This window comes from Eumetopias jubatus, unplaced genomic scaffold, assembly GCF_037043125.1.
Source record: "Eumetopias jubatus isolate StellerSeaLion01/CBP00866 unplaced genomic scaffold, mEumJub1_p1.0 scaffold_4, whole genome shotgun sequence".
Taxonomy (NCBI): domain Eukaryota; kingdom Metazoa; phylum Chordata; class Mammalia; order Carnivora; family Otariidae; genus Eumetopias; species Eumetopias jubatus.
This window is the reverse complement of record NW_028274810.1, coordinates 35,552,646-35,576,815: the sequence shown is the minus strand read 5'-3', so window position 1 is coordinate 35,576,815 and position 24,170 is coordinate 35,552,646. Positions and strand designations below refer to the sequence as shown.

Sequence of the window (24,170 nt, the reverse complement as noted above, 5' to 3'; positions counted from 1 at the left end):
TGTAAAAACTGGCTTAGCTCATGGGCCATACAAATATAGATCCATCTGGTTCATCAGGTGTAGTTTGCTGATACCCAGAATGGAACACTGATATAGACCATGTATAAATGAGAACTTAAATAGAGTTGGTTGGATGTTTTCTGTTTGTTTTTGAGATCCAGTCTCTGCCCTTCTCCACCCCACTCTATGCTCCGGCAGGTTCTTTACCCTCTAGCTGTTGGTTAGTGACATACGAAGGGGAGGTAGATGGGAGAGAGCCCACTCTTGGTACAGGCAGAAAGGGAATATATTGTCATTAATAATTTTTTAAAACAATAACAGCTTTTTTCATCATCATATACTGGCAATTCTAAACAATGTCAGTGACAAAACAGTCCTCCCCATTAGTGCTGCTATTATCACCCTTATTTAGTTGGGTTTGGCTAATGGGACATCCCAGCAGGGGACTGGGGGTCAGGGGGAGACTAAAATCTGCAGCAGATTCAGGATGCTATGTATGTTACCTTGCTCTTTGCACCTTAAGATTGAGCTATGATAAGATCCAATAATAACAGAGGGGTCTGGGGCTGGTAGAGATACTGTATGGACCTTCTGAGAACCCCTCTGTAACAGAATCACAGCTTATATCCATAAGGTTTTGAAGACAAGCCACGCCTTCCTTTGTCACGTGTAATTTCCCATCTGGAATGCAGTTCTGCCCTTGCACTGCTTAAAACTGAATAACAGACCTTGAGACATCAAACGACTATGTGCCCTGAATTGCCCATTATGAGCTAGGTGATATCTGATCTGCTGATTCATAAAACTGGATGTGCAGCAGGAGCATTCTCCTCCTAAATGGAAATGGCCTATATTGAGACTGGGTGCTATCAGGTCCAGAAAGAGCAAACAAAATATGGAAGCAGCCAATTAAGAGTTCCATGATACCTGCTCAACTGCTTTACCTCTGCTCCTTCAGCCTAGAGAACTCCCTTTCCCAGTTAACGGAGGACGGAAAAGCTCAGATCTGATTTATGGATAGATCTACACTGAACATCACCATCAGCTAGAAGTGAAAGGCTGCTATGTTAAAGCCTCAAAGGTGTCATCAGTAAAGGGAGTTCTTCCCCAGTGGGCAAAACTTGGGCAATCCATATCTACGGGCAATCCATATATCCATGTTTGGTTATTTGCCACCAAACAGCCCTGGTTGATACTCTTAGAGTCCTAACTGCCTTTTGGAATAGCCCTGAGTGTGCAAATAGCCTCAGCATCTGGCTTTAAGCCCCCTTCATTCTTGTCTGTTCCATGTAGGACCAGTGACTTGATTTCATGCATAATCTTTCACCCACACAGTCAATAAAAACAGTGTGGCAGATTCTAGCAACAAGGCTTGGAGTGGCATCAAATGAAATCAGTATCTTATTTGTGTTGATTATTTTCTGTATTGGCTTTCTCTCAGCCATTAAATTACTGCCCTTTAAGCATGATGCCACTATTGAAGAAGGGTGTAGAGTTGTTAGAAAATGTCTATTTTCTTGCTAGAAACTAGCAGCAGGTAATAGTCACTTGCCACATTGCTGTTTTTATGCCTAGAAAACAATTCATATTTTGGTCATCTAAATCAATGTTTTCATTTCATGGAATTTTCAATCCTTTGTAGGGAGAACTTCAGGTATCACATATTGCCAGAAAAGAAGTTGTCTGTCACATGAACCATTGAGTAAACTGATATAAAACATAATTGATAACTTTGACCTGTCACTAATGTCTGACGATTGCCTAATATACTGAATTATCTGAAATTCTTATTAAACACATTTATGTAGGATCCTGGTTTCTATTATCCATATCTGGAATGAGTATCTGAATTAGTAGTATTAGCCAGACAAGAAATGATTCCCTCTTCCTAGTAATTAAATAAATCTGTTTGCTATTAGTAGTATTTACAACTCACTTTTAAAACCATCCATCCACATACATACCACCTCCATGATCAAGCTTGTGTTCAGCAGCAAGAAATATGATATGTTTTGAAATGTGGTTTTCTTTGTTTCAGTTCTCAAAATCTTATCTAAAGTAATAAGGTAAGATTCACTATAACATTTCCCCAGTAAAACTTAATCCACAAAAATACAGACTCTCAGAACAATTCAATATGTTTTGTTTTAAAATCCCCAACCTCATTTTTTAAAAAAGATTTTATTTATTTATTTGACAGAGAGAGAGAGAGAGAGCACAAGTAGGCAGAGAGCAGGCAGAGGGAGAGAAGCAGGCTCCCACTGAGCAGAGAGCTCAACTCGGGGCTGGATGACCTGAGCCGAAGGCAGACGCTTAACCGATTGAGCCACTCGGGTGCACCCCCCAACCTCATTTTAAGACTAGGACATGGTGAGTCTGGAGAGCAGCATGAGAATGAGGGTCCAGTGCATAAATGTCCTTAAAGACTGAGATCTCAAATGAAAGAAAATCCTCTTTCAACCAGACTGTTGTCGATGGCAGACAGAAGTCTATAAAATAACTATTTTAATTAAAAATATCAGACTGCTGTCAAAGTTTTCTAGGTCTTAACCTGTTGCTCTGATGTTCTGACATACTGCCTCCAAAACAAATAGAAGCCATGTTTAGACTCCTTAAAAATATTCATCTTTTCAGATAGAATCTGGCTGTATTACTTCTGAAATAACTGAATTGTCTAGCTCATAGTTTCTTTAATTAATTAATTAGTTAATTAACTATTTCAAATGAGATATCTCATCATAATGAAAGAAGAATATTAGTTTGGGTTTGGGCTTAGGTTTAGCACCATGCTATATTTAAATAAACAAGTAGGATTGATTTAGTATTTAAGAAAAGAAAAACAGGTCCACAGACAACCACATCCAAATAGCAGAAATGTAAAAGGGTAAATATACAGGGTTCCTGAAAGTACGTGGTTTATTATTCTAATATTTCAAGTGAAAACACAACATTAGATTAAAAAAACCTGGATTATGAGGATATTAGGGAAGGAAAGAGAAGAAATGGCTAAATGAAGACAAAATATGATTTTTAAGTTTCTGATCAAATAAATAAGATAAACATTTGCATAAAAATCAAAGAGAAGCTATATCATTGCATCACCACTAGATGAACACAGAGAAAATATTCACACAATTTTTATAAAATACTGAGGCTGTAAAAGTAAAGGGAAAATGAATTTTTGCAGAATTTCCATTGAGTTACTGTCAACCCTTAAATATTCCAAAGGTGGCTTAAGATATTTGATGAACTCAAGACATAGCCAGGTTGTGTAGTCCCTAAAATTTTGCTTCTTTATGGTTCTTATTTATAAGTTTTATATGTGCAAAAATGGCATGTATTATCTATCATATGAGTTGTTAGATATGAAATATCCAAGAGAATATACTCATTGACATTCCCTGAAGATCATAAACACAATTCCAAAACAACTATTAAAGCAGGGGTTGGCTAATCTGAGCCAATATCAAAACCGAGAAAGCCCAAATATATATGGTCTAGCAAACAGATGCTTATTAATAAGAAAGGAAAAGTAAAGAGAGATTCATTCTACTCACAGGAAGTCCCTGTTTTCCTGGTAGCCCAACTTTTCCAGAGTTTCCTGAAATGCCATCAGCTCCCTGGTATCCTTGCATGCCTTTTGGCCCAGGTAGGCCAGGAAAACCCTTGGTAGTCAAAAATTAAGTGGATTATAGAGAGATGCTGTACAAATGTTTAAATGACAAATACTTGTATATTTGGGTATATTTTTAATACCCCACCCCCGGATAAATTTTCCTGTTTCCTTAATTCTTTTTTGGGCTCAACAGATCAGGTAACTGTCTTTAAAAGTTCCTTAAATAGAAATGCCGAGCTAACTAAAATGTACTGTGTAAGCTTTTGAGCTTCAGTGCAATTCTCTCGTATTTTTCATTGTGCTGGCCTCTGCTCTACCCAGCTATGGAGAAAAGTCAGCTATATCTTCACCTGTCAGTTTACGACACAGCTATATTTTACCATCAGCAAAACCTCATGCTGTGTTATTTTCTCAAGAAACAAATTATGGTTCTTTTTGTTGCCACTCCGAACTAGATAATTATATGACTGCATAAAGGTCTGAACATTTTGTTTCTACTCTTGGGCAAGTAGATTTTATCTGTATGAATCTCTGATCTGAATGTGTTTATAATTTATGTTCATTTTCTTTTCTTTTTTTGAACCAACGCAGGACACCCAAAGTAGGCATCTAGCCCTTGGCTACGGAAGCCCAGCAGGAAGTAAGTCTTTGCTAATAAGCCAGTCAACACATATTTGCTTGGCTAGAGGAAACTGATGGCTAAGGTAAAATTAATCTTTGTTCTGCGATGAGATGATTTAAAACATTTTCTTCTAAGACTTTCTGTTCTACTTGCCAGGAAACTGAGAGGATATGTCCTTCAATTACAGTCCAGCTCATGCTTTTTGTTCATGCTTGAGGATCTCTGACCTTTGTCACCAATCATTTAGTCATATTTCAAGTTCCCTGTTTTCAGTCAGGATCAGAGAGTAGGATGAGTCCACAGAGAGAGCTCCATAACACTGGAAAATAGCATCCTTCAATTGCAGAGACTTATATTTAAACAGCAAGCTTGGTTTTGAGCTAATGGTCATATTTTGTTCCCTGTGTTCCAGCTCGAGCTTAATTTTTTTTTTTGAAGACAAGCTGATTTATCCAACACTTGTCACAATTGGCCCCAAACTTTTCTGCTTGCTGAAGCTGCCAATTCTATTTAGAAAAACAAGAAAGATGAAAAGGGCCTGCTACTTACAGGAATCCCAGGTTTCCCAGAAGGACCAGGAGCTCCTTTTCTCCCCCTAGGGCCCTAAAAATGTGAAGCACAGTTATCACTTAATTGTAATAAACTTAACTAAGCTGAAGGCATAGAAAAGAACCCTGAGACGGGGATGCTGCAGCCAGTCCTGCCTAGTCCTGGCTAGCTGTACATCACCGAGATTTCTGTTTAACTTCCCGGGAGCCATTTTCTTTATATGAAAATGGGAGAATTTGACCAGATAGTTTATGAATTTCCATCTAGCTCCAAATTCTAGGATTTGAGAATTTAAATCTTGGCTCTAAAAGGGAATCAAATATTAGTTAGTAAATGTCCATGTTTTCAGACAGGGCCTTTGTCTTCCTATTGAAAGTGGCTAAGTGCTTCACTAATTTCATAAACATTTATTGACTATTTTGTATGTGCTGGGGATGCAAAGTCAAAGTTACTGATCTCAAGGCACTCACAGTGTAGTAAGGGACATGAATCAATAGCCTAAAATGTGCTTATCTGGAAGCACGGAGAAGAACATACTTGTGAATCAAAGAAAAGATATTTATTTCCCACGGAACTCTTTGTTTTTCCATGTGTGAGATGTTTTAAATCATAATTGATTCAGCAGTAACTGGTCTGCCAGGATAGTTAGGAACTTTGCCCTTTGTGAATCATGCCATTATTCTGATGATATCTTAAAATTATTTTAAAAAGAAAAATGTGGGAAAGAGTGACCTAGTTCACAAATAAGAAAAGGAGGCCTATTGTCATTACCAGACACATTTCTCAGAAGTCATCGAAAGTTCTCACAAACAGAATAATTCCACCAAAATGGGATGTTATGTTATTCAAATTTGAAGACAAATTGTGCCAAAGATTCAAACTGACAACAATAACAAAGTAAATAAGTTCATAACATATTACATCCTCTGAAAATGATCTTAACATTTTAAGAAGGAATAGTATATGCAGTCATAGAAAAAAAGGGTATTTTCTGTAAGAGATAAAAATCCAACTTTGTTAGAATTTGATAGTGGGGAGGTATATGAACTAAGAGTTCTACCTCCAGCTTGGAAAACTATTTTACTCGCCTTAAAAAGTCACTAATGTAAGGTCCTTCTAAGGGTCAGGAAACCAGGAAATGAAACAGTAGATGATTTGACTTTAGTTGAAGAAGATGCAATTCCTGGAATAATATGATCTCTAAAATACAGTATATCTTTTAGAACAAAATAAGGAAGTAAAATAAACAAATAAGATTTTAAATATTGAAAAAACTGTGATTTCAGTTACCTCTAATATCACTAATTAAATAGTATATGAACTGTGATAATATTCAAATATGTTAACCAGAGTGTTTTTTTCCTTTAGAGTATTTGTTTTTATGCAAAGTGACAGATCTGTTCTAGATTTTAGATTTTCAAAACAGACTTTTCCTTAGCTTATGAATTTCAAAATAGTCCTCTGAAACTCATGGTGGAGTAATAACTTGAGAAGGATATAATATTTTGGGAAGAATATATTTTTAAATGCAAAAGCCTGGTTTTTAAATATTTAAAGCCTGTATTTGAGTATCAGAAACCAAGGTGACAAAGAATTCAAATCATGCATTTTGCCATAAAGAACAGATTTAGAATTATAATAGTATAAGAGAAAATTTTTCCTACTTAAGGGAATATAAAGATGTTCAAGTTGGAGAAAAGTAAGAAGAGAAGTAAAAGAGAAGCAAGACTGTTCAACCCTGACAGGGATCTCTGAGAAGGGCCCTTTACACCTCACTCTGCCCTCAAGTCCTAGCTTGGGTAGAAGTAATACCCTCAGATAAGTGTGGGGATTTGGGCACAGAGACAATGGCTAGGGAGACTAAAGTCTTCATTTAGAGGCCCACATAAACTACACTGAGTGTCAGCAATAGAGTAGAAATTTCTGTAGGAGATGTCTACGCCAGTGGGCTTGAGAAAGTCTGAGTCCCCCAAGCACCCAGCATGGTATAGGAATTAGAATGTATTTCCACGTGGCCAAGAACAGAAGCATATAGTGGTAAGGGCCTATATAAGGAGACTTTGTACATTTTCTATACTCAGAAAATAGCTGTACATGTCAGCAAGGTAGGGCCCTGGTAGATGTCAACATGGTGGGATCATAAGCAACTGGGGATAAACATGGATAATGTGCATTTCAGTGTATACTATTGTAAATAGATGACTAAAGACCAAATTCACCTTCCATTCCTCTTCCCCACCACGGCTACCCAGAATGTAACTGCAAACTTAACAAGAGAGTGAATAGGGAAAACTCTAAATCAAATGTAGGATATTTGTGTGGATGGAGTAAAAGGCACTCAACTGATTAGATTTCCACCAATTAGGTTTCTACCACCAGGAAGGATGGGCACTCAGGACAGATGTTAAGTTCCATTATAAAGAACACAAAAAACAAAGTCTTATTTTTAACATACTTGAGTTTATGTCTTATGGTTCAGACATACCACACATGTAAGTAAGGGTTTTACTCCAAATGTTCATATAACAAAATAAAAACAAAGAGATTCACATATCATCACAGATTGATTACATTTTGGGATGACCATTATGTTGGGGATTATTTCAGAAAAGTTAAATGTTGTGTAATGAAATCTACACGTATGGGTCTATTATCATGAAAATTAGAATGGTATTCAGACTTGGATGGGCATCAGGAAGCAGCTCCCAATAGAATAACATGAAAGGGAAAGTATGACTATGAAGTATTTTTTGCTACTTGTAATAGGACAATTGTGGCAAAATCTGTCTATTGAAGACAAAAAGTGTTTAGCAAGTAACTAAACTATAGTCTCTGCTGTTTTGAGATGTTCAATTCAGGAAAGATTTCTTTATTACAGTTATTATCATCATCATACTAAAAGGAAGTAGGCCCGCTAGGAAAAAAACATAGTCTTACAATTGAGATTTTAAAAGTATAACAAGATCAACAGGGGCGCCTCAGTCATTAAGCGTCTGCCTTCGGCTCAGGTCATGATCCCAGGGTTCTGGTATCAAGCCCCACATTGGGCTCCCTGCTCAGCAGGAAACCTGCTTCTCCCTCTCCTACTTCCCCTGCTTGTGTTCCCTCTCTCACTGTCAAATAATAAATAAATAAAAATCTTAAAAAAAAATAAAGATCAACAAAGTGTAGAACACTGATAGAAGGTAGTCTAATTCTGTTGATAATGGACATTTTAAAATGTGTCATTATAGTCCAAACCCTTGTTTGCTTTTTATTTAAATGAAACTGAAAGACAGTTACCTCAATACTTTGCTTGTTCTAACTTTGTTAGAGAGGATAGCTTTACAATATGAACATAGATTTAGAGTTAGGCAATAATTACTCTTTTTCTCTTCTTCTTTTTTTTTTAAACCAAGAAATTTCAATTCACTAAAATCTGGAATTTTGTTTTGGAAGAAAAATAAGATATTGGCTTGAGTCTTAGTCTTTGAAAGCCATTATAGGACAATTCACTACATCTGAATTAAAAAAGTCTTTGAAAATGTAGTGGTTGTGCAATCAGCTTTGATTTGCTCTTTTTCTCTACACATGCATGAGCATGCATGAGAGCCCAGTGAATAAGTTAGTTGGTTAAGTAAGATTAATCATATTTTACTTAATTTATAAAAGATCTCAAAGTAATAGAAGGCTTTTGTATAACATTGAGAGACAGGAAATTTCTAGTGTTGGTTCTGTTGTTAACTAATTCTGTGATCTTAGGTAACTCTCTCTGAGATTCAAATTTCTTCATCTGAAAAATGAGAGGGTGGTCCAGATGATTTTAAAGGGCCATTTGCAAACCTAAAAAACTTTGCAGCTTTGCAAAAACAAGATGACAACAATTGGACAAGATCCACCTGACCACTGAAGGTGTCCCTACTGAATAATACATGGTCAATGATTATTCTTGTAGCAATTATGACTATTTTAAATTCTAAGAGGGTTTTTAATGTAACCTTGAACTGTATGCCAGCATTGCCCAAAGCAGGATAGAACTAATTCCCTTGGATTACACAGAATTTAAACCATGGTTTCTCAGCATCTTTTGGCTCTAATACACAGGGAGAGTTGACCATGGCAGCTGGATATGTGGTTGTCTGGTGAGAATATTTGAATTTCATTGACATAATTTTAATAGATACTAATAAATACTTTAAAAATTTCTTCTTCCTGACATATGTCAAAAAAGAAAAAGAAAATACTGAGAATATGAAAGTACTAATTGTAAGAGATTAGAAATTTTAGGATCAAACCTTGGGAGCGCATTTGCATCCTTAGGCACTTAATGCAAATATAAGGAAGTAGTAGTGTTCTAGGATCATAGCTTTTTCCACTATTTTTTCCAATTTGGGTATTAAAAATTGTAAGTAAACGGGACAATTACTTGAGAAAAGGTTTTCTCTCTGCATTTTTTTCTTGTTAAGACTTGCCTTCAATGGGATACTTTTATTTTTTATTTATTAGTTCTTATTTATTAAGGAACCTGACAGGGATTTACTAGGTAGATGTCAAGACTATTCAAAATGGCTGTAGGTGAGTGAGCACCTATGTAATATCAGATTCAACCCAATTTTACTACTTATTCCCACAAGTAGGAAACACAAAGTATGGATGAAAACTTAACAAATTAGGAGAAATGTGGTCTCAAATTGATTACTTTTTATCCATTCTCACCTAATTTATTACTAAAATACGGTACGTTTTCTTAAGAATTTAATTTAAAATCAATAGCAGGTGAAATCAGAATGCTATGAAAAGCAAGGCAGCAATGAACTGATGGTACAAATTACAAAGCAAGTTATAAGTCAACAACCTTCCGTAAGGTTGAGGCAACATCAGTGCGCAGGGCAAGAGATGTCTAAATTCAGTGGCTAATACATTTGTAGTTTATTTGATAACAGATAATTGGCTTGTCTTATGGAAAAGAATATTTTAAACCAATTGTGAGTCTGTGTCACATAGTCAAACTATTTCTACCCGTATCCTTGCTGCAACAAAACAGGTTTAACTGATAGGTTTTCACTTTTCAGCACTGGTTTTAAGGCTTATTTGTATTTTTGCTTGAAACCCCAAGGAGAGACCATTCGTTTTGGACAACTTTGGGCAATTTTCACAAAGCCAGAAAAGGCTGCTGGTAAAGGGAAATTGGGATGGCAGTCAAAACACATGAAATAGTCAATGATCATGTTTTCGCACCATTATTGACAAACACTCTGATCAGGGGCCTGCAGTGATCCTTGCTCTGGAAGTGTGAATGATCATTTAAATGACAATGAACAGCAGCTCCCATGTTCCTGCCTTCTCAAACAAACCATAAGTACCAAATTGTCTTAAATAATTTCAACTTACTTCAGATTGTCTCTCTCCTTTTAGTCCTTGTTCACCTTGGTCACCTGGCTCACCCTTTAATAGGAAACCAAACAGAAATCACGTATGAAGCAGAGACTAAATAAGATATACAAACACTAATTTTTTCAATGCCAGAATTGCAAAGAGTGTTTTCAAAACATACTGGGGGCCCTTGTTGTCCAGCAGCACCTCTTGGTCCTGGTAAACCCACATGACCCTAGGAATAGAAAATATTGTATTATTAAAATAAATAGAGACATGTAACTTAGAGAATAGGGTAGTATCACTTAGAATGGTAGCAAAATGTTACAAAGTGCAATTTAAACATCAGGAATTATGATTCTCTCTCTGAAATGTTATAGAACATAATATCCATTGGATATTATGATAACTGAGAAAGAGTGTAAAGTTTTGCTTTATTTTGCACATAGGTTAATGTAGTGGGGTGAATGGTGGCCCACCAAAAGATGTCTATGTCTTAATCCCCAGAACCTGTGAATATGATTTCATCTGGAAAAATGGTCTTTGCAGATATCATTGAGTTAATGATTTTAAAAAGATATCATCCTGAATCGTCTATGACAAGTACCCTTAAAAGAGAGAGACACACACACAAACAACAAAGGAGAGGGCCATGTGAAGACAGAGGCAGACACTGGCGTGATGTAGTCACAAGGAGCACTGTCAGCCCCCAGAAGCCAGAAGAGTAAAGGGAGGATTCTCCTCTAGAGACTGTGGGAGGGAAGACGGTCTACTAACACCTCAATTTCAGATTTCTGGTATCTGGAACTATGAGAGAATAAATTTCTATTGTTCTTTTTGTTGTTGTTTTTATTTACTTATTTTTTTATTATGTTACGTTAATCATACATTACATCATTAATTTTTGATGTAGTGCTCCATGATTCATTGTTTGCATATAACACCCAGTGTTTTAAACCACCCAGTTTACAGTAATTTTGGTCAGGAAACGAGTACAGTAAATAACCATAGGAATAGAGAGTTTGAGAACAAATTTCTTTCTTCAACCTATTCCCACTGTGGAAGTGAACTATGGTCTCCATTTTTACACACTAAGTTCATACCATTTGGATAGATTTATTGAGTTGAAAACTGGAAGTTGTTACTCTATATAATGCCAAGGCACATCAAGTGACTTTGATATTCAGCAATCTGTCATTACCCTAGTCCTCCTAAGAAGGAATGCTGACCTACCACATTTCCCTTTTCAAGTGTGTAAACAGAAGCCAGCACAACCCAAGGGCATGTCAGGGTATGCATGAGGAATTCTGCATGTAATCTCTTTTATCCCCTTCCCTACTGTCCTCTTTGTTTTAGATTATTTCTTCCTACTCTCTGTGCACTACAGAAAGAATGCCATAGGCTCATCTGTTTTTCTGGGCTACGAGAAGCAAGGATTGCCTACATAGGCTAATGAATTTATCTCATAGAAAGATCAGTTGAAGCCTTCTTTGTTTGCATTCTTTGAGGCAAATGTTTATGGTTTTAAGATCCAACTTCCTGATTAAAAGAAAAAAAAAAAAGGAATCCTGTTTAAGAGAATGAACAGTGGCAAGAGGGAAAGGCTAGCTTGGAAAGCTTTCTATAGAACGTGGCCATAACTAAAGAGAATACCATGGCCTTACCTGACCAGAATCAGGTCAGTCAAGAGGAAGTTTGGTAAAGTAAATATGATTGATTATAGGTCATTTATTAAGCAGAACTCAGGAGAGAAGTGATTGGTGAAAAGCTGGAGTTACAAAGTGCAGTGAGATCGAGCATACGAGCACACTATAAAACTCAAAACCATGAATGGCCAATTGTGATTTTGCTACCATTTTTGTCTGTAGTTTACAGGGACTCTTTTCAGAATGATCATAGAATAGCCAATTGCTTCTCTTGGTTTTGTGAAGTCTGGATACAAATCTCATGAAAAACAAATATGCTTTCTAGGAGTTTCACTATAACTCCTCTGGTTCTTTCTATTACAATAAAAATCGACAAAGGCCATTTTTTCTGCAGTGTTAAAAATTAAATATGCTGTAGTAACTATTATTATAAAGTCAGGTAGGCAAGGTTATGGGAAATGACTGACTTTGCCTAATGATATTAGTGGTGGGATGAGCTAAATGGCCAAGGGGAGCTAGATGGTCAAGGATTTTATAAGGGAAGTGATGATAAGCTGAATCTCAAAGGATGAATGTTCCAGGCAGGAAAGTAAAAAGAAGACATTCTGGCAGAGGAGACAGCATGGGGGAATAAATGGAGATTCATCTGACAGAACATGTTAAGAGGAGAATGGATTTGAGAGGGCTATCACTGGGGATAGGGAGTCTACTTAGGAAGTTATTAAAGTAATTCAGACAAAAATGATGAAAACTAAACTAAAGTAGGGCAAAGTGGCTAGATAGCAGAGCTATCTGAGGTCGAAAGAAGTGGCCAAACAGATTTGAGAGATGAGAGGAGAGAGAAAGCAGTGAGAGGAGGGAAAGGATGAGAGAGACAAAGAGACAGAAAGAAACACAGGGAGAGCAATAGACACACAGAGAAAAACAGACACAGAGAGAGAGCAATAGAGAGAGACACAGACCTAGACAGACAGAGAGAGAGGGATGATTAATTTATTGGCTTGAACACCTTAATGTCTGATGGTAGCATTCACTGAATTGGGGACATAGAAAGAAGAGGATCAAATTTGGGGAGGATGATGGAACTGTTGTATAGGACATACTGAGGTAGAGAGGTGCCTGTGATGCTATCCAATAGCAATTTGGATATGCATGCCTGACGCTAAGGAGTGATGACAACTGAGGACTTAACATTGTTCTTTTATTGTGTGCAAAGATGTTATGGACTTTGCCAAACCAAAGTGGAATGGAGTTTGAGCTAGAACATAAGTTATTCAATGTATTTCTAGGACTTCATCTCACACAAGTGTAGTCTGACTTCATCTTGGGTATATGTATGTTTCTGCCCATAGCTTTAAAAAGCCAATGTTGACAGTATAATATGCTTATTCCCACTATGTACTCTGGCTTTCTCAAGCCTCAGATGAATTTATCTTGACCTATGGAATGTATAGCTTTCTGGATGACAGCTATAATTTACTATATCTGTTTTTATACTGATTAAATGTTCTTATTCTCTATGTCTTCTGCATATGATGTCCGCAGAGGTAAGGACTGTGCCCGGGGTGTCCAGTATTAAATTCATGGCACCTAGTTCTGCTCCTGGCCCATGGCAGACATTCAAAAATATGATGAGAGACCAGAGATGTTACTATGCATGATACATAAGATCTGTCATGTATAATAATGCCTAATGAGTATTTACTGATGACAATGAGCAAGACACATGACTTTTATAATTCTGTTTCTTCAAAAGGAAAAAAGAACAAAGGATGGTGAAAAAGATTTTAAAAAATTTCTAATTGTTCATGGCTAAATGGAAAGAAAACCTGCATTATCCATTCAATTTTTTAAAAAAGATTTATTTATTTATTTGAGAGAGAGAGAGGGAAAGAGAGTGTATGCCTGCACACGAGTGGGGAGAGGAGCAAGGGGAAAGAATCTTCAAGCAGACTCCCTGCTGAACACAGAGCCCAACGTGGGGCTCTATCTCATGACCCTGATATCATGACCTGAGCCGAACCAAGAGTGGGACACTTACCTGAGCCACCCAGGCACCCCCATTCCATTTTTTTAATCCAATAGGCTAACCTTGAGTTCACCACAATTGTAAGAATATTTGTGAATATAAAAAGGTTTTTAAAAAGGTTGGTGATTATTCAGTCATAAAAAGGCATGAAGTACTAATACATTCTACACTGATGAACTTTGAAAACATTATGTTGAAAGAAATGAAGCCAGACACAAAAAGTTATATATTGTATGATTCCATTTATATGAAATATCCAGGATAGATAAATCAATAGAGATATAAAGCAGAGTAATTGTTGCCAAAGGCTGGGAGAAATACAGAGTGACTGCTTAATGGGTATGGTGCTTCCTTTTGGGGCAATGAAAATGTTCTAAAACTATGTAGTGTGTGATAGTTTTCAATATTGAGAATGTACTAAAAATCTCTGAATTTACACTTTAAAATGGTTAAAATGGGGGTGCCTGGGTGGCTCAGTCTGTTAAGGATCTGCCTTCAGCTCAGGTCATGATCTCAGGGTCCTTGGGATTAAGCCCCACGTTGTCGGGCTCCCTGCTCAGCGGGGAGCCTGCTTCTCCCTCTCCCTCTGCCCCACCCCCCGCTTGTGCTCTCTCTCTCTCTCTCAAATAAGTAAATAAAATCTTAAAAAAATAAAATAAAATGGTTAAAATGGTATATTTTATATTATGTGTGTTTTTTTTAAAGATTTTATTTGAGAGAGAGAGAGAGAGAGCACAAGCAGGGAGAGCAGGCAGAGGGAGAAGCAGACTCCCCATTGAGCAGGGAGCCCGATGCAGGACTCGATCCCAGGACCCTGGGATCATGATTTGAGTCGAAGGCAGAGGCTTAACTGACTGAGCCACCCCGGCAAGCCTATTATGTGTATGTTAGCACAATAAAAAAGAGGGCTTGATGATAATGCTAACCCTCATTTTACTAGAGTGAAAGGATAGTATATACATTTTAAAATTACAGAAAAGCAAACATTTAAAAATTTCATCTGAGGCTACAGCAGAATAATCTAACTCTAAATAAAGCATGGTTCCCCTGCATGAATCAAACTTGTGCTTGGGAAAACTTGGCAGGGGACAAGTGCAGATATCTCATGGCTCTTAGACGTCTAAGCTATAAAATTATTGTGGCTGTCTGGTTCAAGATGGCTTGTTTAGAATAAAACCAGCAACAAATGAAAAAATGACCTCTAAAACCTATAGCTTAGACAAAGAATAGAATAAGACAGAAAGGAAGATGTGGATCAAACTAATTCATGAAATATCCACAAGTGAAAACTTCACCGAGAGTATTTGTGGAATGAGGAAGGAGAAATAGATTCTACAGTAGGCCTAGGAAGAAGTTCTCAGATGAAGGATTTCTGAATAAGGTGTGACTATCCAGAATAATGCAGGCAGGGTTTTTCTTCTGCTAGCCCGGTGAAGAGATTCTTTTTTTCTTCCAAAAAATAGTTACCTGTTTGTTTGGCAGTAAATTTGCTGGTTTAGCTACCAAATGTTTTGTAGTTGGTAAAGGCCAAAAGAAGATAGTGCAAGAACCTGATTTTCCTGAGAATGTGTGAAGTTATGCACAACAGAAATGAAGTTTTAGATGCTTCTCAAATTATTCTGGAAGCAGTGGGTTGGCTTCTCAACCCAAAGAAAACCTAATTTCAAGTAAATACACTGGCTTCCTTGGATTAAGAAACACTTATAGATACAAATTTTTATATAAATTTGAAATAGAATATATATATATATGACATCCTAAAAATGTTTCTCCAAAAATAGAAGAAATGCAAGATGACCATCAAAACAACTTCACAAACATTTACAGCTACCTTCAACATTTACTTCAAAGAGAATTTTAGGAAGTGAAAGTTGATTTTTCAGATTTCGGCCTTGAGAAAATCAATTTATTAATGATAAGTATCTACCTACCAGCTTGTTCATTCAATCTGGCTATGTAAATCTTCATTTCAGATATGATTACTGAAATTATATATGAGAGAGGTATATTGGATCAAATAATCCATCAATTCATTATTAAAAATGAATTATGTTTATATGCATATTATATACTATTATATTCAAAGCTCAGAACAAAACCCTGTAGAAGAAAGACAGAAGTCATATTCAAATTGGAGAGCTAAATATCTACACATTAAAAATAATTAGCAAAAATATCAGCAACAGAAGATGGTAAAATATTTCTGTAGAATGATTTTTAGAAATAATAAATATTATAGGACTACAGAATAGGGAAAGATTCCTGTTAGGGTGAGTTGGGAAAAAAGAAGTTTGAACTAAATTATAAAATATAGATAGGATTTGTGTAAATAAAGAGTAGATAATACTGTGAGTAAGCACAGAATACTGTGAGCAAAGGAAGGACATAGAAACTATAGGAAGAGAATTAGCAGATGACCATTTTGTTTCGCTATTGACACTGTAAACAGGAAGAGAAGAGAGATGAGGCAAGAATACTGAACATCCTAAACAGAAATATGCTAATAAAAAAATGACACAGAATACATTCTATACTTAGTCTAATATAATTTTGGCTGACGAAGTTGGTCTCTCAAAATACTTCTAAGAATAGAAGAGGACAAGAATTGACAGAAGGCTTGAAAGTAGGACATTCATCCACCCACTTGACAACTCTTTATTGAATTCCTACTACACACCAGGAACATTATGTTCTAGAAATTGGGGATATAATGATGAGAAAGACAGACAAGAGTCTTATTTTCATGGATCTTACTTTCTGGTAAGGAAAAATAGACAATAAACAAAAAAAACCCCACAAATGTATAAAAAAAGGTAAGATAATATAGATAGCATTAAATATGATATAAAGTGATGGATAGAAAGGGCAGTTAGGGAAAGTCTTTCAGAAAGTAACATTTCAGCTGAGATCTCAATGATGAGAAAAAAGCAGCAATGGGAGAAGACAAACATGATTCTAGAAAGAAGGAACAGAAAGTACAAAGAGCTAGGCTTGTTCCAGGATCAAAACCACACGACATTACTAATAACTCAGTGATGCTTCTTTTCTTTTTTTTTTTTTAAAGATTTTATTATTTATTTGAGAGAACAAGACAGAGAGAGAGAGAGAGAGAGAGACAGAGCATGAGAAGGGGAGGGGCAGAGGGAGAGGAAGGAAGCAGACTTTCTACTGAGCCAGAGCCTGACTAGGAGTTTGATCCCCTGACACTGAGATCCTGACCTGAGCCAAAGTCAGACACTTAAACGGCTGAGCCACCCAGGCGCCCCAGTGATGCTTATTTTCATTTGAAACTGAGAAAAATCACAGAGAACACTAATTCAGTGTAGAAGCAAGGTGTGAAATTTGCTGTATTTACCTTATAGCCCTCTGCTCCAAGCTCTCCTCTCTCTCCTTGTTCCCCGACTGGGCCCTGCAGAGACCACGTGCAAAAATAATCAGTTTCACAGTTGGATCTCAGTATTTGTGAATGAAGATAATACAGTTAGTGTGGAATATTTTTTTCCAAAAATATGAAACCAAATGTATAACAATTTGCTTAGTTCCACTAAATAATTTCAAAAGATTGAATTTCAATAAAAACAAGAACGTCATAAGCATGGAATTATTTAAAGAGAATCTCATAATGATTCTGCAAGAAAAAATATTGAAGAAATGAGGTCCACTTAAACAATATAAATTTTCAGATGGATAAAATATGTTAGGCATGTTGGCAAAATAACTTGCATTTTTACTTAATGTTAAAATGATAGAGAAAGATTTAATCTGAATCATTCATTAATTAGAAGATTATATTTAATAATCTTTTTATTGATTTATTTTTATTTTTTTGAAGTACAGTTGACATACAATATTATATTAGTTTTAGGCATACAACATAGTGATTCGACATTTATACACATTAGGAAATGATCACCAGAATAAGTCTGGTCACCATCTGTCACCATCTGTAGCTATTATAATATTATTGACTGTACTCACTATGCTATACTTTACATCCCCATGACTTATTTATTTTATAACTGGAAGTTTGTAACTCGTAATCCCCTTCACCTATTTCATCCATCTCCCTACACCGTCCTCTCTTGACAGTTTGTTCTGTGATTTATGAGTCTGTTTATGTTTTGTTTGCTTTGTTTTTTAGACTCCACATATAAGTAAAATCATACAGTATTTTTTTTCTTTAACTTATTTCACTTAGCATGATGCCCTGTAGGTGCACCTACGTCGTCACAAATGGCAAGATTTCACTCCTTTTTATGGCTGAGTAGTAATACGTGTGTGTGTGTGTGTGTGTGTGTGTGTGTGTGTGTGTGTGTGTGTGTACATACTACATCTTCTTTACGCATTCATCTATCAGTAAACACTTACGTTGTTTCCATATCTTGGCTCTTGTAAGTAATGCTACAATGAACATATGGGTGCATGTAACTTTTCAAATAATGTTTTTCATTTCCTTCAGATAAATACCCATGTCGAATAGCTGGATCATACAGTATTTCTATTTTTAATTTTTTGAGGACTCTCCATACCGTTTTAAATAGTGGCTACACCAATTTACATTCCCACCAACAGTTCATGAAGGTTGGAATTTTTTCCACATCCTTGCCAACATTTATTTCTTGTTTGTTTGTTTTTTTATACTAGTCGTTCTGACAGCTGTGAGATGAAATCTCATTGTGATTTTGATTTGTATTTCCCTGATTAGTGATGTTGAGCATCTTTTCATGTGTCAATTGGCCTTCTCTATGTCTTCTTTGGAAAAATACCTATTCAGATCCTCTACCCATTTTTAAAAAAATCAGACTGTTTTATTTGGGTTGAGTTGTAGGAGTTCTTTATATATTTTGGATAATAATCCCTTATTGGATATATCATTTGCAAATATACTTTCCAATTTAGAAGTTTGCCTTTTTGTTTTTTTGAAAAAACATTTTAGTTTGATGTAATCCCAATTGTTTATTTTTGTTTTGGTGCCTTTGCCTGAGGAGACAGATCCAAAAAAATATTACTAAGACTGATGTTCAAGAGTTTACACCTGTTTTCTTTTGGAAGTTTTATGATTTCTGGTCTTACATTTAGGCTTTTACTTCATTTTGAGTTTATTTTTGCATGTAGTGGGAAAAAAGTAGTCCAGTTTCATTCTTTTGCATGCAGCTGTCCAGTTTCTCCAACATTATTTATTGAAAAGACTATCCTTTCCCCACTGTATATTCTTGCCTCTTTTGTCATAGATCAATTGATCATAGAAGTGTGTGTTTATTTCTGAGCTCTCTATTCTGTTCCATTGATCTATGTATCTATTTTTGTGCCAGTACCATAGTGTTTGATAACCACAGCTTTATAGTACAGTTTGAATCAGGCAGCATGATACCTGCAGCTTTGTTCTTCTTTTTCAAGATTCTTTTGGCTATTTAGGGTCTTGTCATTCCATACGAGTTTTAAGATCACTTGTTCTAGTTCTATGAAAAACCCTATTGGAATTTTGCTAGGAGTTGTATTAAATCTATAGGCTGCTTTGGATAGTATGAACATCTTAACAATATTAATTCTTCCAACTCATGAACATGGTATATTTTCCATTTATTGTCATCTTCAGTTCTTTCATCAGTGTCTTATAGTTTTCAGAATACAAGTATTTCACCTCCTTGGTTAAAATTATTTCTAGAGATTTTATTATTTTCAATTCAATTGTAAATGGGATTGTTTTCTTAATTTCTCCTTCTGATAGTTTACTATTGTATAGAAATGCAACATTTCTACATATTAATTTTGTATCCTGAAACTTTACTCAATTAATTTAGTAGTTATAATAGCTTTTTGGTGAAATCTTTATTTTCCATTTATAGTATAATGTCATCTGCAAATATTGACAGTTTTATTTCTGTCTTACCAATGTGGATGCCTTTTCTATCTTTTTCTTCTCTGATTGCTATGGCTAGGATTTCTAGTACTATGCTGAATAAGAGTGGTGAGAGTAGGCATCTTTCTATTGTTCCTGATCTTAGAGGAAAAGCTTCAGCTTACACCATTAAGTATGATGTTAGTTGTAGGTTTGTCATATATGGCCTTCCTTATGGAGGTTTTTATGGAGAGTTTTCATCATAAGTGGATGTTGAATTTCGTCAAATGCTTTTTCTGCATCTATTGAGAGGATCATATGATTTTTATCTTTCATTTTGTTTTTGTTTTTTTTAAAGATTTTATTTGACAGAGAGAGAGAGAGCACAAGGATTGGGAGCAGCAGAGGGAGAAGGAGAAGCAGGCTCTCCGCTGAGCAGGGAGCCCAATGTGGGGCTTGATACCAGGACTCTGGGATCATGACCTGAGCCAAAGGCAGACGCTTAATCAACTAAGCCATCCAGGCATCCCATCCTTCATTTTGTTAATGTGTGTATCAAGTTGATTGATTTGAAATATTGAACCATCCTTGCATTCCTGGAATAAATCTTACTTGATCATGGTATATGATCCTTTTAATGTATCGCTGAATTCTGTTTGCTAATATTTTGTCAAGGATTTTTGCATCTATGTTCTTGCATGTATGTTCTATGTTCATCTATGATATTGGCCTGTGATTTTCTTTTCTTTTCTTTTTTTTTTTTTGTACTGCCTTTATCTGGTTTTGGTATCAGGATAATGCTAGCCTCATAGAATGAATCTGAAAGCATTCCTTCCTCTAATTATTTTTTGAGTAGTTTGAGAAGTATAGGTATTAATGCCTCTTTAAACATTTGGTAGAATTCACCTATGAAGCCCTCTGGTCCTGGACTTTGGTTTATTGGGAGTTTTTTGATTACTGATTCATTTTTATTACCACTAATCAGCCTGTTCAAATTTCTATTCCTTCCTGATTCAGTCTTGGAAGATTATACATGTTTAGGAATTTATCCATTTCTTCTAGGTTGTCCAATTTATTGGCATATAACTATTTGTAGTAGACTGGGAGATGCTGTTTTTATTTTCATTTGTCTTCAGGTATTTTTTGATTTCCTCTTTAATTCTTCATTGACCCCTTGTTTGGTTAGTAGCATGTTGATTAGCTTCCGTGTACTTGTGGGGTTTTTTCCAGTTTTTTTTTCTTGGTATTTATTTCTAGTTCTATACTATTATAATCAGAAAAGATGCTTGATATGATTTCAGCCTTCTTAAATTTATTAAGACTTGCTTTGTGGCCCAACATGTGATCTAATCTAGAGAATGTTCCATGTGCACTTAAGAAGAATGAGTGTTCTGCTGTTTTTGAATGTTCTCTGTATATCCATTAGGTCCCTCTGGTCTAATGTGTTGTTTAAGGCTACTATTTTCTTTCTGGATGAACCATCCATAGATGTAAGTGCCCTACTTTATTGCATTACTGTTGATTTCTCCCTTTATGTCTATTAATATTTGCTTTATAAATTTAGGTGCTCCTAAGTTGGTTGCATAGATATTTACAATTGTTATATCCTCTAGTTGAATTGATCCTTTTATCGTTACATAATGCCCTTCCTAATGTCTTGTTACAGTCTTTGTTTCAATGTCAATTTTATCTGATATGAGTATGCTACCCAGGTTTTTTTCATTTCCATTTGAATGGAATATTTTCTTTTCCAACCTTTCACTTTCAATCCATGTGTGTCTAGGTATGAAGTGAATCTCTTGTAGGCAGCACATAGATGGGTCTTGTTTTTCTTATCTACTCAGTCACCCTATGTCTTTTGATTGGAGCATTTAGCCCACTTACATTTAAAGTAATTATTGAAAGGTATGTACTTATTGCCATTTTGTTAATTGTTTCCTGGTTGTATATGTAGTTCTTTTCTGTTCTTCTCTTGCTCTTTTCCCTTGTGATTTGATGATTTTTTTAGTGGTATATTTGGATTCTTTTCTCTCTCACTCTTTTTTTTTGTGAATCTATCATAGGTTTTTGGTTTGCAGTTTACATGAGTTTCATATTTAACACCCAATGTACATAGCAGTCTATTTTAAGTTGATAGTTCCTTAAGTTCAAGCACATTCTAAAAGTCCTACATCTTTATTCTCCTTCCCCATATTTTGTGTATTTGTTGTCATAATTTACATTTTTTATTTTGTGTATCCCTTAGCTAATTACTGTAGATATAGTTGTTTTTACTAAATTTTGGGGGGGGGCAGAGGGAGATGGGGAGAGAGAGAGAATCTTAAGCAAGCTCCACACCTAACATGGAGCCCAACACAGATGGGGCTTTGCATTTAGATTATACAGCTACAAATAGTGCATGCCTACAAAATCATGTTATGAAACTAACAAAACAAAACTCCTTGAAAAGATGTGATTGGTGCTGTCAATCTATTATCTTCATTGCATTTTATCTTGAAACATCAAAATAATTTTAGAAAAAGACCTACTGGTTCACCTCGAGGCCCAGGTGGTCCTAGTACTGTGCTATCTTCTCCTGGATAACCCTGTAATGAAGATAATGATTTATAAACAAAACCAAATTAATAAAATAACCTTTGAAATATGCAGGCTATAATTGTCTAATATGTTATGAAATATACTATCTTTATCTAATTAAATGGAAAACTTTTACCTATAAAACTTAGCATAGGATATTTTATACAGGTGTGATTCCTATAGGTTCTAAGAAGTGTCAATCTGCTTTAATTACATAAAAAGCAGTTTAGGAATTTGCTCAGAGTTTCAAGTTTGCAATGATATTGTAAATCAACAGGAGTACTGTTGTAGTTATTCTTAATCCATAAAAAATTTTTACTACAAATGTACCAGTTATTTAATCTGTAGTCTCACAATTTCTTTGAATAAGTAATTAGTTTTACTTTTACAAAGCTTTACAGATTGCAAAGTGCTTTAACATATATTATTTCATGAATATCTTGAAACAGCCGATTGAAGACATCTCAATGACTTGTTTACATTTTTGTCTTTTATTATTTATCTTTTAGAATTTGCAGTACTTCCCAAGTTGAAAAGTGTTTCTTTTATTCTTTGAAAATATTGCATGCATATTTTCAGAAAGAACACAAAAATTTAATATTTAACTTTAGGATTAAAAAGTCAATATACACACATACCTTTTCTCCTTTAGGTCCTGGCAACCCAGAAAGTCCTGGTTGACCCTGATGGCCCTAACAAAAGGACAAGTAAGCAGACAGTCTCCATATAATTTGTGCATGTTCTACCTAATAACACCAAGGCCATCCTATTAGATATGGCAATATTCTGAATGAAAAATGAGATTTATTCTCTAGGGGGGTGAGGCCTAACTATACTAGAAAGCTTGTTATCAGTGAGATTTCATCTTAATTTGCATATCTGAGATGACATCTTTATATAACTATTTTCATGTAAATGCATTTTAATTTCCAATTAGAAATGATTACCCTATATCCTGGAATTCCTGGTTCTCCATCAGGTCCCATCAATCCTAAATGTCCCTAAAAAACAAAGTAAATATTAGAGAGAAAACAAACAACTGTTCAAACCATTAAACTTATACTCTTATTATTTATTTATTTAGTACTTTTATTACTTAAAATTTAGATTTTTTGAGGTATAATATTTTACTTAGTCTGAAATAGAAAACAAAAAATAACACTCTAACTTTTGTCTTATTTTTCTTCTGAACCACAAGAGTCCCACCAAAAACATGTCTCTGTAGTTTATTTCTGGTATGAATATTCTTAACCATATTAAGAAAAATATTTTCAGTTGTTAGAATCTGATAGGTTTCTAGTAAGTTCTGGGAAATGTAGTTTGCACCTGTCAAAGTTTATGGTAGACGTGCATCACTGAATATTAGAATATAGTCTGATAGTTTTCCATATTGTCACAATGGGATCAAGGAGAACATATGCATTGATAGTTTCAGATGCTTTGATGAACTAAGTTTCAGCTCTGGTCAAGCTTGTTAAAATAGAAATGATTGACAACTTATGTACAATAATCACCCTATTATTGCTTTTCTTATCAATATTTTGCAGATGAGGATACTATATAAATTAGGGGTCATTAATAAATGCCCCCAAAATACTGAAAATGTGACTCAGATAACTGAAAAGAGCAAAAATAATAATCCTAATAATGTCTTATCTTTCATACTATTAAAAAGTTTCCACATCAACTCTCCTATTTGAGTTTGAAACTAAACAGGAGATGAGAAAATTAAGGCATAGAGTAGGTATATGCTTAACCAAATATCAAACTAGAAATTCTAAATATGATTATTTACCCAAAGAACCCATGAGAACCACCTATCATTAAAGTGGATATAAAATAAAAATATTAAAGTAAATAGGTATGTTACACAGGATCAATAAGAAGATATAATGGGAAAAAGGACTGTATTATAAATCATAAAATCCATAAGAAACTAA

At 35.2% G+C, this 24,170-nt stretch overlaps 1 protein-coding gene across 1 annotated transcript in view; it reads right to left on the bottom strand.

Moving 5' to 3' along the window:
* COL24A1 (collagen type XXIV alpha 1 chain) overlaps nt 1-24,170 on the bottom strand; it is a 381,932-nt gene that overhangs the window by 61,497 nt on the left and 296,265 nt on the right. The window contains exons 40-47 of the mRNA XM_088022947.1: nt 23,178-23,231; nt 22,869-22,922; nt 22,182-22,238; nt 17,170-17,223; nt 10,321-10,374; nt 10,158-10,211; nt 4,788-4,841; nt 3,558-3,665 (exon numbers count right to left, since the gene is read on the bottom strand). Coding sequence (XP_087879073.1) covers nt 3,558-3,665; nt 4,788-4,841; nt 10,158-10,211; nt 10,321-10,374; nt 17,170-17,223; nt 22,182-22,238; nt 22,869-22,922; nt 23,178-23,231 — 489 coding nt within the window. The remainder of the gene's footprint in view (nt 1-3,557; nt 3,666-4,787; nt 4,842-10,157; nt 10,212-10,320; nt 10,375-17,169; nt 17,224-22,181; nt 22,239-22,868; nt 22,923-23,177; nt 23,232-24,170) is intronic.